The following is a 16,378-nucleotide window of genomic DNA, read 5'->3' on the forward strand; positions in this document are numbered from 1 at the left end:
ATAACCAAGCAAATATACTTAAAAAATGTATGTATATATATATATATATATATATATATATATATATATATATATATATATATATATATATATATATATATATATATATATATATAATATTAATATATAAGCGTATATAAAGTGGAATAACTTCAAAACATTTGTAAACCTGGTAAAAACACAATTATTTTTGTAAATAGCTAATTGAAATTAACACGATCACAAATGGGCAATCATAAATAAATACCTGAATAATGAAACGTGCATTGAATTATTTATTGGAGCTGCAAAAAAATCATGACACTTTTCCCAGTTAAATTATTTACATGCACCGTGATAAATAGCCATTACATATAAATTTATGTATACGTTATCGTTTTGAAATTATATAAACGGGATAACCACTTTATTAGACCCGTTAGAAAATGGCTGCGAGGAGGGAACAGCAACATCCCTCACATCAAATATTATCGCCTTGTTGTCCACCTTTGTTCATGGTGTGAACTGATGTTTAATTTCTCGCACCGATTATATATTTTAGTCTTCACTTGCTTTCCAAAAGTAGAATATGTCACCGTTATTTCTGCTCTAGGCTTAGGCTGGGTGAGTAAGTGCACTCTGGTGAAGTCACCAGAGTGCTGGTGACTTCACCAGAGTGATGCAGTCCTGACAGTCCAACAGCACCAGGTGATGCAGTCGTGCATCACCTGGTGCTGTTGATCTGACCAAATATAACCCTTGTCAACTATACTTTTCACGTGCACTGCATCACTCTGTAACTCAGTGTGAACAAGTCCAAAAATTGACTTGTCCGGGTATCTGTCTTATCCGGGTATCTGACTTGCCCGGGTATCTGACTTGCCCGGGTATCTGACTTGCCCGGGTATCTGACTTGCCCGGGTATCTGACTTGCCCGGGTATCTGACTTGCCCGGGTATCTGACTTGCCCGGGTATCTGACTTGCCCGGGTATCTGACTTGCCCGGGTATCTAACTTGCCCGGGTATCTAACTTGCCCGGGTATCTAACTTGCCCGGGTATCTAACTTGCCCTGGTATCTAACTTGCCCGGGTATCTAACTTGCCCGGGTATCTAACTTGCCCGGGTATCTAACTTGCCCGGGTATCTAACTTTCCTGGATTTCGAGCTGTCGCCAGGTACTAAACACATTAGTCAGTGCAAGAATAATCACACACAAAAAAACATGTGATTCTAATAATGTGTAAGTGTCCACGAAGGAAGAATGAAACGAAAATACCGAGCGTTTTAGTGTTTCAAACACGATAACGTTAGAATTTTCGTTTCATTCGGTTATCGTAGTCTGATGAAGACTAAATAGACGGTTAGCGTTTGTTTACAACTCATTTATCTGGCTTTTCAGGGCTGCAACTTACTTTGTTAAGTGAACTACGTGCAGTTCCTGAGCCTATTATATGCTATAAGAGACTTTGATATATTTGCTAAACCATGTATGGGCTTGTCAAGTTTTGTAACGTAGCTAACTCAATGTTTCTAAATTTCAATGCTAACTTCAGTTTCTGACGATATATACACCGATAAGTATACCCCGCTTCTAAAATACGTAAGCTACGTGAATATATGTATATTCACGTAGTTTACTTTAGTCCTAAGCTATGTTCAGGACTAACGAATAATTGCTGGTTGGTCAGCAAACTATTGCAGTGGCTTTAACAGCCCTATAAAGGTTGATAGGCGTTAAGCCCAACACCCAACCAACCAGTTCCTGAGTCCAATATGTTCCGTAATATTTTCCACTACCACTCACAGCATAGGTATGGGGTCCACTACCACTCACAGGATAGGTATGGGGTCCACTACTGCTCACAGGATAGGTATGGGGTTCACTACTGCTCACAGGATTGGTATGGGGTCCACTACTGCTCACAGGATAGGTATGGGGTTCACTACTGCTCACTGGATAGGTATGGGGTCCACTACTGCTCACTGGATAGGTATGGGGTGCATAATAAGTGAACTAAACAAGGACCATACATTTCTAGTGACCCATGTTTACTTATTTGGATCTAATATTTAGTTTCTTATTATACTAAACCTAAATTTAACAGGAATCTAGGTTACTGCTTAGCCTGTATATGAAAAATTGTCAGGTTCCACAGTTCTCTATTATCAAAGTTTTCTAATAATTTATCAGATTTGTACTTGCCTGAAATATGTGTTATTGGCTTGACGAGAATGCATCAGTCACCAAAATCTTCCTTGACACAACATATTCTACTTTCTTGAATATTTATAATTAAATAATAAATACATTTACAGTAGGCCAATAAGGTTTGTAATGCATTCCTGTCCAAACCCCAAATTTTCTTAAAATAAAATAAAATGCTTATTCAGGTAAACGCTTCTATTTTCTCTAATACTTACTATAAATAATTACTAATTTGTATTATATAATCAGAATAATTATTCCTATTTACTACTCAAGTATTTGAAAAATCATGATAATAGGTAATGGACATTCTTGCATTACCTTAAAACTCTGTGTAGTCTCCGAGCTGAAGAACTGCTTAAAGTTCGTTTTCTTTGGTGCAGGTCGGGAGGTGTGGCTCCCCATGCAGCTGGTGGTGGTCGGCGCCGTCGCCCTACGCCTCCACTTCCTCTTGTGATGAAGAGGATATACCATACCTAAAATTGGTCTCCGAATTGTGAATAACCCTAGCTAGTTTCCATGACGTGAATTCAAGTCACTTTTCATCTCGCTCTCATGGCTATCAATTGTTTTTTTTAGACACGGTGTGTGTGTGAGATAACATGGTGGAATATATGTCAATGTTTGTGTATATATGCGCAGTAGTGTTCCTATTTGTTCCTGTCTTGTGCTTTAATGATATTAGATGCGATTTAACGGCACAAACTGTAATATAATAATCACATAAGTTACTGATGACCATAATCACTCACCAGCTCAAATGGCTGTAGAATTTCTGTTCAACTCAAAATGATTTGTTTTTTATATATGTTCTTAATTCGTTGCTCATGTTTAACCTATGACCCATACTCAGCCCTTGATCCAGACTCAGCCCTTGATCCAGACTCAGCCCTTGATCCAGACTCAGCCCTTGATCCAGACTCAGCCCTTGATCCAGACTCAGCCCTTGATCCAGACTCAGCCCTTGATCCAGACTCAGCCCAGGACCCAGACTCAGCCCAGGACCCAGACTCAGCCCAGGACCCAGACTCAGCCCAGGACCCAGACTCAGCCCAGGACCCAGACTCAGCCCAGGACCCAGACTCAGCCCAGGACCCAGACTCAGCCCAGGACCCAGACTCAGCCCAGGACCCAGACTCAGCCCAGGACCCAGACTCAGCCCAGGACCCAGACTCAGCCCAGGACCCAGACTCAGCCCAGGACCCAGACTCAGCCCAGGACCCAGACTCAGCCCAGGACCCAGACTCAGCCCAGGACCCAGACTCAGCCCAGGACCCAGACTCAGCCCAGGACCCATACTCAACCCAGGACCCAGACTCAGCCCAGGACCCAGACTCAGCCGTTTCTCATCTTCGAAATAGTACCTTTCATAATAACACAGTAAACAAAAATAAACAAATACACTCTCAACAAGATACCCAACATGGATCTCACAGCAATAAACAAAAATTACTCGACAAAAGACAACAAAATTCCCATGTTCTATATACCGATGATATACACTCAAAACATAATCAAGAAACTCCACAGAAGTAATAATCCAAGCCAGGAAGACTGTAGACCCACAGAGATGACACCGTAAATATTTGACGAGACGCGCAACAAGACTTTCACTAAACCAAAATTAATCTCGGAAAAAGATTAAAGTGAGGAGCATCATATCTTCTCTCCGTGCCCGTCTTCATCAACAAAGGCCAAATGTTCCTTAATCCAGCCTCAAAGTCCCCCATTTGTGAATGAAAAGCGGTTTACACACGATGACAGTCGAACATTTATCGAACAGCGCTTGGATGACGACCACCGTACGCTGTAAAAGTATTCACCCACGTACTACAAATACAAATAATCGCTGACAGAACCTAATTACCTAACCTACCCTACGCCTAACTATACATAGAATTTTAATATATACATGAGAACAAAGCTACGTTTAATGTTATGGGCTATTCATGCCCGTGCCACCTCTTGGGTGGCTTAATCTTCATCAATCAATCATCTATTTTTAATACGTAGTACGTTAAAAATTATGAATGCCTCTTTGGGGGGACGGCCGCAACTTTAACGACCCTGGCCTGAGGACGGGTTGTCTGATAGGCTCTGCTCGACAACTCATTCTCAGGCAGCCCATCCTCGTTAACAAAGGCAACAGGCTCATTAATCCAGCCACCAAACTACCTGTTTATGAACGAAACACGGTTTACATTCGACTCAATGCCTAATTATGCATATAACTAATATATAATATTGATTTATATATGATGATAAAAATATTTTATATTAAACTTTATGAATGTTTATACATTAAAATGTATAAATGCTTATATGAATAATTTATATATGATGAAAATATTGTAATACACAATACATGTATAATACATTAAAATTGACGAATGAGCATTTGGGGTCGGCCGCTGCATGGAGTGCATACCTTGAGGTCAGGTTGCAATACAAATAATTGTAAATAGGTACACAACACCTAACATATCCTAGCTTTAATTATACTGAAAATTTAAATCAATAACAATATTAACTTATGAGTAAATACCGTTTTTTTGATATTCAGTCCATTAAAACTGATGAATGCATCTTTGAGGTTGGCCTCAGCTTGAACGGACATAGCCTATTGATGGGTTCTCCTTTACAAGTCCAAGTTTTTGAAGATTACTGTAAACACGTGCAGAGATAAATAACGCGAGTTATTTATTTACCCCAACATGAACAAAACTGACAGACAGACTCAAATATGCACATATACTCGACAAGGATTCATGGGTTTATTGATAGCTTTATTCTTTACGAAAACGATAGGTGCAACAGGTGAATGGAACTGCTGGCTAGGTGCGTTGACAAATGTACCAGGACAGTGTGTTGGCTTGTGTTATATAGCCACTGTTTGCGTGTGTGTGTGATGTTCCTTACCCCGGGGCTGATGTGCTCCTTGATTATACATGTGAATGTAACGAATTGTGGCAGCGAGGTGCAAGAGTCCGTGGCCGCTCAGCGGGAATCAACGATGTAAATATAAGGCCACAAAAAATGAAAAAACAAAAAAAAGTTAATCCGTATTCAGCCATATCCAATGACTAACAGATTTATGTACTGTGTAGATAAAACTATGGAGATATATCGCCTTGTCTGTCTCATCATGTATATATATATTATTAGTAGCGTTATATAACATATGTACAGAGGTGTTTTCCATTTATTGAACGAGATAAAGCAGAGCAGCAGCCTGGCGGGAATTCTTATCCTCCACCGTAAGTCTGGTACACTCCTCCAGGTGGCCTAAAGGAGCTTACTTCAGGTTCCTGTGACACAAGGGGGAACCTAAAACAGGATCTTGTGGCGTAAGGAATCCTCCTACAAGTTCCTGTAGCGTAACGGAGCCTCCTACAGGTTCGTGTGGCATAAAGAAAGCCTACACACGCTGGAGGTATATTGGGAGACCTCGTTATTTACAGACTGAGCCAGCTGGCGCCAAGAGGGATCCAACAACTGTCTGACAAAACATATTGTACCTAGAGAAATCAAACATTTCAGACGACTCCTAACGACGTCTTGAACAATCCAACACCTTTGAAGCAGGTTGTTATGACTTTAAGAGGGATATGATGACTATCAAACTTGATGCATTTTATTTTAAATATATCACAATTTCAGACAGGTCCTGATGGTGTTAAGAGGGCTTCAGTAATTACTTGTGGCTTCCACGCCCCCTGAGAAGAGTGTCACCAACATGAAGGGGCAAGCAATGTATAGAGAATCTTGGGGATCTTCAGAAGAAGAGAGGAGGTAGTATGTACATAATATTCCCAGCATCCCTTGCAGGGCTCCAGGGATGCCAAGTTTTTGGTGCATTGACCCTTAATGGGTTTTCTCGAGCTTTAGGAAAGTTAAAAACTTGTTGATATGTATGCCTTAGAAAGTGTGTGTGTGCGCGCGCGCGCATGCATGCGTGCGTGTATATGGTTTTCCCTATTTATGAATGTGCGCGTGAGCCTGAATGTATCTAACAACCCCATTATTAAATTTTAAAAGGCCGCCAATCACTGCAAAGTGATGTGTACATATGGCTACGCTTGGTGTGACAAACACACATGTCTAGACAATCTTGGTGCCGGATATTGTCACACGTCTCTTGGCTAGGCTATTATGATTTTTTTTTTATTTACTTTATACAACTATCAGTAAAGCATACGTCTGGATGCAGCCTTACACCACCTCACCAAGGCAATGTTTTAGTGACGACCTTAATTGCTACCTTCCCCATGATGCCCGGTGCAGAAATTCACCCTGATTACTAAAGCTTGTTACAGGGAAATTTTAGGCTCGTATTTTATTGAGGCGGAGCCAGTTGAAAATAATTATACTTATTTGTCTGGTTACTGGTGACTGACCGTGTTGTAAATGTGTGGGTGAGTGAGTGCTGGTGTGTGAGTGTGTACTGGTATATGAGTGTGTGCTGGTGTATGAGTGTATGCCTGCCAGTGTATATAGAGCTGTGGCAGTAACATCTTTAAGCTTGTCATCACAACTCTGGAGACAGAGATGGTAATATTTATTATATAGACAAGGAACAAAATCGCAGAAATAATTCATTTTGTTCCATTATTATATTTACAGCTTGTATAATACAAGAGTATCATACCAACTTATATCCATATTATCACATGGATTTTTAGCGAGTTTTTGTATGAAAATAAATACAGAATGTTATAATAGATTAATGTATATTTTTCCTTCTGAAAATAGTTACCTCTTGATATCTGTTTAAAGCTTACATGGACAAAGATTACGTATTAAGTGTTGTGTTATGAGTGAAGACATTTTTGAATAAATATTGATGAAATGAGTACTTTCACTGCCCTTAATTTCTATCCTTCCCCAAAAAATTATAGTATCTATTGCTACTATTGATGCAATATGCAAGCGAGCGAGTAATTGTTAACAGAAGGCATCAAGTCAGGAAGACTCTTTAGCACCGTCTGTGTCATGAGATATTCACACCGTACTAAATATATCTGGGAATGCCAATAAGCTGTGCTGGAGCATTTAGCATCAATAGTGCTATACGAGTGGCACTATTTGGATGCGTGATAAAGGTATAATAGACAGAATACTCAGGAGCTACAGGCACTTTACCCCAAGAGTGTAACACTTATGTGCTGTGTTTACTATATTAACCTGCCATGCAAAAATGTGTCTTGTTCTGTGATTTGTGGATTTGTACTCACTGGATTTGAGCACCCTTTGAGGGACTTGTAGTAGAGGAGGGTTGAAATAGCCTCAGGTACTCTATCCCTTTGAGATGTATTATTTTATTGTCTCAATAAACGTACTTGAACTTGAACGAGTGGCAGTAAGAGGCCTACGGTTTGAAGGATATCAAAAGCTGGTGATCAAGAACCGGTCGGTGCCAGCCTGCCAATCAGTAATTAAAGAGTGTGGTGGCAACCACCAGCCGGGTCGGACGTTCCCCTGGTCTCCCAGCTGGTGTTTACATTGGGTGATTGTTGGTTGCCCTGACAGGTGGTTGTTTGCCACTACAGGGTGGTTGTTTGCCACTACAGGGTGGTTGTTTTTCAGTCTCAGTACGGGGACTTACGTGCCGCCACTAAGAAGGAAGGACTCGGCTGGGCTGACATTTACTTGTCGAGTGGATATTGGCGTCGTCAGCAACACTCTGTTTGCAGTTATGGGTGTGAAAGTGGAAAATCTCGTCGGTCTACAGGTTGTTCGTGACGACAGAGTAGTTGTGAAGTTCGCCGAGAGTGGCTTGTTCCGGAGGTTTCTCAACCAGTATGAGGACAAGGTGGTGGGGCTGAGCAACGGTCTCGGCTCTGTGACTGTGACGGATTTGAGTATGGAGTACACATACGTGTCTAATAAGAATGCGCCATTTGAAATGTCTGAGGATCTTCTCCGTCGGGCTCTTGCCAGGTATGGGCGTGTAGACTCTATTAGTGCCTATAGATACACAACCGGGGACGTCAAGGGGATCGGTAATGGTTACAGAACAGCTAAGATGGTTCTTCATGGGAATGTGCCTTCTTCTCACGCGCTTGCTGGCTTTACGGTCTGCTTCTCCTACCGTGGGCAGACTCGGACGTGTTTTAAATGTGGCCACGTTGGACATTTGGCTGCTGCCTGCGACACTCAGATGTATGATCGTGTAAATGTGTTTCGTGAAGCGGATTTTCCTCCCTTGCCCGAGCGTGAGGATGTATCAGTTGTGGATGGTACCCCTTGAGAGAGGACAGTTACGGTGATAGGTGCCGCTCCAGTTAGTGTGGTTGGTGGTGTGGGTGTCGGGGTGGTGGAGGGTGCGGACCCGCCCCCGCCGTCGGCTTCCTCGCCTCCGCCGGCCCCGTCTCCGGCTCCTGTGTTGCCTGAGGGGTGTGGGCCTGTACCCCCTGTGGGTGAGGCTGATGTTTTTACGGATCGTGTATTGCCCGGTGACTTGCGGCCAGCCGAGGGCTCCACTGGGATGCCTCCTGCTGCGGGCACCATACAACCGCTGCATATTCCAGCTTTGGCCTAATAAAAGTTGTGAACAATTTCTTTAGTATGTCTCCATCCATGTATTTAAAAGCAATTCTGAGGTTAGAAAGCGTGGCATAGGCTCCTCGCACAATGTTCCTAATGTGGTCCTCAGGTGACAGTTTTCTATCTAGAACCACCCCTGGATCCCTTTCTTTGTCAGAATTCTTTAAAGATTTCTCACATAATTTATAGGTTGTGTGGGGTCTATGTTCTCCAATTCCACATTCCATAACATGGCATTTATTCACATTAAATTCCATTTGCCAAGTGTTGCTCCATATACTTATTTTGTCCAGGTCTTTTTGAAGGGCATGACAAATCATCTAGGCTTCTTATCTTCCCTATTATCTTAGCATCATCAGCAAACATGTTCATGTAATTCTGTATTCCCACTGGTAGATCGTTGATGTAGACAATGAACATTACCGGTGCAAGAACTTGTGTGTGTGTGTGTGTGAAAATTAGCATTAAGGACCTGCCCGAAACGCTATGGGGGCTAGTGGCTGTACAAGACTGTAAGAACTCTTGTATATATAAATAAAGAAATCAAATAAAAACTAGCGGCACAGAAGAAAAGCAAATTCAAACGCGGAAATTCTTATTTGAACACATTTTTCCTTTGGAAACGAAGCTCCAAGAGTGAAAGTTTGCTTATCCCTAGAACAACTCCAGAGGAGAGGGCCCTGACACATTTGTAGTGCGGTGGGTGTTTGAGTGAGGGCTCAGACGGGCCCGCACGCCCACAGCTTCTCGGTGGAGGGTGTGAGGGCGGGGGTATCCCGTGTGGTGGGGGTGCCATGTGTGGGCGAGGCCAGTGGAGGAGAGGTGGGGTTTCCCATTTTTGTTTGGGGGGGGGGAGTTCAGTTTAGATGTCGAGGGTTCCCCGTGTAGGGAGAAGTCAAATGCAGAAGATGAAGGGAAGAGGAGCGGTGCCCCCTGAAGGAGAGGAGGGGGAGCCATGTATGATGTTGTTTTAGATTCAGCTACTCAGAACAAGAAGTTCCAGTAGCACGGGCTAAGGTGAGCCCGTCAGCCACGTATGAGGTAGTGATGCTACATGTAGCAGAGGTGTAGGGGAGATGAGGTGTTGAAAAGGTGGTGTGTCATACATAAGGGTATAGTTTGTGTGTGGGTGTAGGGGAATTGTGAGTGTATCAGAGGTAGGGGAATAGAAAAGGGTGGAAGATGAAGAAGAGGGTGGAGGATGAAGAAGAGGGTGGAGGGTGTAGAAGAATAGATGTAGTAGAAGGTGAAGAATAGGATGGTGTAGAAGGTGGAGGACGTCGAAAAGGTCGGAGGATGCCTTTGCTAAATAAATCAATAACAATCAGGTGGTTCCCTGGATGTGTGTAGACTAGCCGCCAGCCACACAACACACAAGGGACACACGCACTAGGGGACACAGGTGGAAATTGAGAACCCAAATGAGCCACAGAGATATAAGAAAGATTTTTTTAGTGTCATAGTGGTTGGCATTAGGAAGTGATGTGGTGGAGGCTGACTCCATACACAGTTTCAAGTGTAGTTATAATAGAGCCCAATAGACTCAGGAACCTGTACACCTGTTGATTCACGGTTGAGAGGCGGGACCAAAGAGTCAGAGCTCAACCCCCGCAAGCAGAAATAGGCGAGTACAAATAGGTGGGTGAGTACACACACACACACACACACACCGGCAGCCCAAGGGAAGGGGGGGAAACGGTGACAAATTTTGATTAATTTCTATGGGGATATTGTTGAAGACAAATACCTGTGGTCTCAGTTGAAAAGGTTTCAGAAATTTATAAACTTCACGAGCAAGAACTTGGGAAATAAATTTAGCTCCCTACAAGCACCTCCCTTTGAGTGACTACAACATATAAAACTGAGTAATTTCCTAATATATTTGCAGAATGTTTATCTTAAACTTTGTTAATGAGTGCTCAGAGTACAGTAGAAGTAACGAATACGTTGCGGGTCGTATGCTTCACCCTACGAATATGACCCTTGAGCCTTGTATCAACAAATATAAACAAATGTCATTGGAACAACATTCTAGGCTTTCGTGAAGGAGCTTGACAAAGATACCGGATCAGCCTGCCTTGCTCGTGATGACTATGAGAGTATACAAGCCTCACTGTCCCGAGTGAATCTGTTAAGTAATATGAATTACACCATTAACTCCAAATAAAGTCATGCATTATGTTAAACAAAAAAAATTGCAGAAAATTCCATGCATGAAAATGTTCCAAAAACCCTCGGTTCGTCTTGACTAAATCAAAAATACGTTGGGGCAGATTGTTAAATGGCCAGATCAGACAGTGGGAAAAAATAAGTCAGAATTTGCATTATTAAATGAACCAACGACTGTTTCAACATCGTTTGCATACCACTCATCAGAAATGGTAAAGTTTCTGCATACATAATAGACAAAGGCATCCACGACTGATGAAAGAGGCTACGAGTTCTTATGTGTGCAGTGACCTAACGATGGGTCCAGTACACTGTAAACCCCACTTGGGGGAAGGGGCACTGTTGCCCACCCAGGGAATGGAGCTCACCCATGGACGGGGACCTGAAGCCCACCAACGGATGGAGCCCCTGAAACCCATTCAGGAATGGGACCCAGGGGCCCATTAGAAAATGGGGCCCTGCTGAACAGTCAGGTCTGGGATTGTGAAACTAGCCCATAGATAGAGATACTGGAACTCACCTTGGGATGGGGACCTGGACCACACCTGTGGATGGGGGTTTGAAGCACACTTGGGGATGTGCTCTCTTGGGGATGAGCACACCTGGGGACTGTTAGGCACAGACATCACTATGTTACTGGGGATGGGCCCAGCTGACCCGGGCCGGCTCCCGCCAGGCAAGGGCAGGAACACCCAGGTGGGGATATCTAGCGGGGAGTAGTTTCACGAAATTTGGATTACTTACAATGTTGTGGAGTCCTTTTGGCACTTTTGGGGCTGTGGTCTCTACTACCATGCAGTAGTCTGTGTTGATGCACCTATCTTTCTGGGTGCCCTTCCCTTGGAGAGTGACAAAGATAATAAACTTTAAATGTAAAGTGTTCATAGGCCATCGCTCCTGCGACTCTTTAGAGGGGACCAAGTTCTGACTCGTGGTCCACTGTAGGTCAGTAGAACTCTAAGACTGTTGACACCTAGTAATATGGCACTTATAGCTCCAGGGAGCCGACGGGGGTTACCCCCAGAAAATGTTTCCAGTGTACAATGTATATCGTTAAGACTAACCACAGAACTCCTATTATTATCACATTCCTGTCCCTAAATCCTCAATATGAATCCTTTTCCACAAGGTTACATTGTAAAGGAACATGAGGCCGCCTCATGATGCGTAGATGCACATAACAATGGTTGAGTGTTTTCTCTCTTGCCTCATGCAGTGAACATCACACTAGCATTGATGGTCACTGATATGTTGATTGTCGCAAAATAATTGCAGCTTATTTGATTGATAAAGATTAAGCCACCCAAGAGGTGGCACGGGCATGAATAGCCCGTAAGTGGTACATTTTTTTTTTCTCGGTATTCTGAGGTTGCATTGAACCATCAAGCTGTTATCGCGGGGGAGGATACTGCTTCACAGTCTTTATGAGGGTGTCCAGCTGCTGGACACCTTTGTTGACCAGGAGAGTGGCTGTGTTGATGGCTTCAGGGTGGCCACTGCATGATTCAGGAACTCTTAAAGCTCTTCTAAGGTCATTGGTTGCTTCACATTCCAGAAGATAGTGAAGTAATGGCTTTTCTGTGACAGTTTGGCAGAAGATGCACTCTCTCTGTCGGGGTTCACCAATCTCCCAGTTGCATCTGTAACCTAGACGTAGTCTATATAGCCTAACTGCTATTTCCCTGTGGATTCCTTTTGGGATATTTAACCTTTCTAATTTGGTTGCCTGAAGATACCATGTTGCAGATGGCGAACCTTCAGCTATTCTCTGGTGCAGGTTGGCTTTGTTGAGATGTGAGAGTTTTTTGGTGATGATGTTTTTTATGTTCTCTAGGCTGGGTTGAACTGTTTTATGTATCACTGGATGACGAGTTGCCAATTTAGCAATTTCATCAGCTTTTTCATTTAATGGGATTCCAATATGGGATGGGATCCAGTTTAAAGTTATGTTGAGTCCTTTACCTTTAGTGACTACTCCAAGATACAAAATGGTGGTAATTATTTCCACATTATCTTTCCACTGTTTTTGTCCTAGTATTTGAAGTGCAGCTTTTGAGTCTGTGTGTATGATTGCATTTTGAGTGTTTTGTGCAATCACATATGCGAATGCCTGTTGTATGGCAAACAGCTCAGTTTGGGTTGATGATACTAGTCCTCCCAGTCTCCAATATGCCTGTACGCTGGTCGTGCAAAGAGCAGCGCCAGCACTCTCATTTTCTGTGTCCACCGATCCGTCTGTGAAGATGTGGGTGGCTCCTGCTACTGCTATGCTATACATTTGCTCTTCTATTATGCGCCTTAGGATTGTCGGATCATAGGCAGCCTTTTTCATTGGGAGACTTTCTATTACTATTTTGAAAGTAGGCTCTTCCCACGGCGCGGAAGGAATGTAATTTGGGTGTGGATGATCACCCTCTCTATCAAGAATCATGTTTTTTAAATGTAGTCTGTTTAGGACTTTTCCTGCTCTTGCAACCCAAGAGTTTCCATTGTTTTGGCCTAGTCCAACCACCAAGGCCTGCCGTACTGGGATTGGATCAGAAGAAATAATTATCTTACTGATAATTGTAGCTGTCCTTTGTGATATTCTTTCTTGTAGAGAGGGCAAACCCGTCTCCAGTCTAAGAGTTTCAAGCCTGGTCCACATGGGGGCTCCCAGTGCAGCTCTCATAGCATTGTTTTGGGCAACTTCAAGCTTTTTCCACTGTTGGTGTGATAGATTTGTGAGTGCAGGTGCGGCATAATCGATCACTGATCTGACTGCCTGTACATAGCCTGTGCGAAGGACTTGCAGATTGGCTCCTCCAGAAAGGGAGGTTAACGACCTGAGGATTGCCGTCCGGGCCGCAGTTCGCTCTCTCAAGTAAGTGACCTCAGCATTAAAATTCATGTGTGTGTCCAGGATGATTCCTAGATACTGATGTCGACCCATTCTATTGGTTGACCCTGTACTGTGAGTTGGATGTTGGGCTTCGTTATTTTTATGGGCATGGCCTTTGACTTTGAGGGGTTGAGTTTGATCCCAATCTGTTTTGCCTCTTTACTGATGCAGTCTAAGCATTTGTGTGCAAGGCGCGCCGAGTGCCTTATTTATTTTATTCATCATTATTAAGTGGTGATGTGGACCCCGACCTGCATAAAGCTGTACTCACATAGTTGTGCTTGCGGGGGTTGAGTTTTGGCTCTTTGATCCCGCCTCTCAACCGTTAATCTACTGGTGTACAGATTCCTGAGCTGCTCGAGCTCCATCATATCTACATTTGAAACTGTGTATGGAATCAACCTCCACCACATCACTTCCCATTGCATTTACTAACTACTCTGACCCATTGAAAAAGTTCTTTCTAATGTCTCTGTGGCTCATTTGGGTACTTAGCTTCCACCTGTGTCCCCTTGTGCGTGTGCCACCCGTGTTAAATAATCCATCCTTGTCTATCCTGTCAATTCAATTCCCCTGAGAATTTTGTATGTGGTGATCATGCCTCCCCGAGCTCGTCTGTCTTGCAGCGACTTGAGGTGCAGTTCCCGCAGCCTTTCCTCATAACTCATACCTCTTAGTTCTGGGACTAGCCTAGTGGCAAACCTCTGAACTTTTTCCAGCTTCGTCTTGTGCTTGACAAGGTACGGGCTCCATGCTGGGGCCGCATACTCAAGGATTGGTCTTACATATGTGGTATACAAGGTTCTGAAGGATTCCTTACACAGGTTTCTGAAGGCAGTTCTAATGTTAGCCAGCATCGAATACGCCGCCGATATTATTTTATTGATGTGGGCTTCAGGAGACAGGTTTGGTGTGATATTAACTCTTAGATCTTTCTCTGTCCGTTTCGTGAACGACTTCATCTCCCATTCTGTATCCAGTGCTTGGCCTCCTATTTCCTCCGCTTAGTTTCATCTCCTTACATTTACTTGGGTTGAACTTTAGCAGCCATTTGTTGGACCATTCTTTCAGTTTGTCTAGGTCATCTTGTAGCCTCATACTATCTTCCTGTCTTGATCCTTCTCATAATTTTTGCATCATCAGCAAATATTGAGAGGAACGAGTCTATTTCCACTGAGATCATTTACATATATCAGAAACAGTATAGATCCAAGGACTGATCCCTGTGGGATTCCACTATGCGCCAGCCTTAGTTGCTTTAGAAGTATTGAGGCTCACACAGCCCGAGTGTGAGCCTCAGGCTCTACACTGGCTTCCTATTTCTCCAAAACCGCCGTGATCGCTATCTGGCACGGTCCTTGCAACATCCTTCCTCTCGCCTCTGTCGTGCCTTGACTTTGACCCCTCCAGTAGTTCCTTTTTCTCTACACCACCTCCCTCTTTCTGTCCGGCTATCTCGCTTACAGGACTCTCTTTCTATTCGTCTTTCTCATATTGTTCCTTCCTTGCCCCCTTGGAGGGCCGCCCCTTCTGAAGTTTTGTACATCCTTGACCCACGTTACAAAATCTTTTAGTCCTCCTGCGGTTCTGAAGCGTTTTTTTTTCTCGAGCACTTTTCACACACTCGCTCCGTTTCTATCTTCACCGATGGGTCTAAGTCTGCAGACGGTGTGGGCTACTCCGTTGTTTTTCCTGACCGCACTTATGGGTCGCCTCCCTTCGGAGACTAGCATCTTCACAGCGGAACTTTATGCTATTCTCTATGCTCTCCGTTTCCTGCTTTCTCATTGTCAATCCTCCTTTTTTATTGTAGTTGACTCGTAGTGCCCTCGTAGCTCTCGGGTCCTTTAATCCTGTCCGGTAGTCGTCGAGATTGTCCGTTTTCCGACTTTTACCCGGTTATTTATTCCTCCATCCTTGCCCGTTGGTCATCTGTTGTTGGTAGCAAACTGCATACTCTTCAGTATTGTGTCCCCGTGACCTTCCTCTTGCCACTGTAACCGGCGGTGGGAAACGGCTTAACTCTCAGACGCTTAATGGAGCGCCGCCCAGCTCCTTATTGTCCAAATTGCATCTCTTATGATCATGCATATCCCTGTTGAATGTCCTGACTTCCAGGATGAGCGTGTCTTGCTTTCCAACCGTCCCTCACGGTCACTTGTCCCTCAATAGAATTCTAGGTGAATCGGATACTTTTGATATCGTTCGCCTTATGCGTTTCTGTTCTCGTATTGGCATCCTTGATGATATTTAGTGCCCTCTGATTATTCCACACGTTTGATGTTGCTACATAGCCTTCCCGGTTTGGTGCCTTCTTTTGATAATTACTTACTTTAGTAAATACAGATATAAAATATTTATTAAAAATACTAGTCATCTCCTTGTCATTATCCGTTATTAGACCTGTCTCAGTTTTTAATGGACCTATCCTTTCCCTAGTCTTTGTTCGATATAACTGAAAAAACCCTTTAGGATTTGTCTTTGCTTGCCCTGCTATGCGAACTTCATAGTTTCTTTTTGCTTTCCTTCTCTCTTTTTCTAACATTTCTAACCAGTTGTACGAATTCCTGTTCTAAACTGACTTCCCCATTCTTA

The 16,378-nt window shown here is 43.3% G+C and overlaps 2 protein-coding genes across 2 annotated transcripts in view; one reads left to right on the forward strand and one right to left on the reverse strand.

The window, feature by feature from the left end:
* LOC123745073 (lachesin) overlaps positions 1-7,036 on the forward strand; it is a 443,149-nt gene extending 436,113 nt beyond the window's left edge. Inside the window, exon 10 of the mRNA XM_069306239.1 lies at positions 2,571-7,036. Coding sequence (XP_069162340.1) covers positions 2,571-2,644 — 74 coding nt within the window. The 3' untranslated portion in view covers positions 2,645-7,036. The remainder of the gene's footprint in view (positions 1-2,570) is intronic.
* LOC138353312 (uncharacterized) lies at positions 2,972-3,484 on the reverse strand. The gene has a single exon (XM_069306185.1). It carries the CDS (start codon positions 3,482-3,484, stop codon positions 2,972-2,974), a length of 513 nt encoding a protein of 170 aa, XP_069162286.1.
* Positions 7,037-16,378: the final 9,342 nt, after the last annotated feature.

The sequence above is a fragment of the Procambarus clarkii genome, chromosome 57 (assembly GCF_040958095.1).
Source record: "Procambarus clarkii isolate CNS0578487 chromosome 57, FALCON_Pclarkii_2.0, whole genome shotgun sequence".
NCBI classification, from domain to species: domain Eukaryota; kingdom Metazoa; phylum Arthropoda; class Malacostraca; order Decapoda; family Cambaridae; genus Procambarus; species Procambarus clarkii.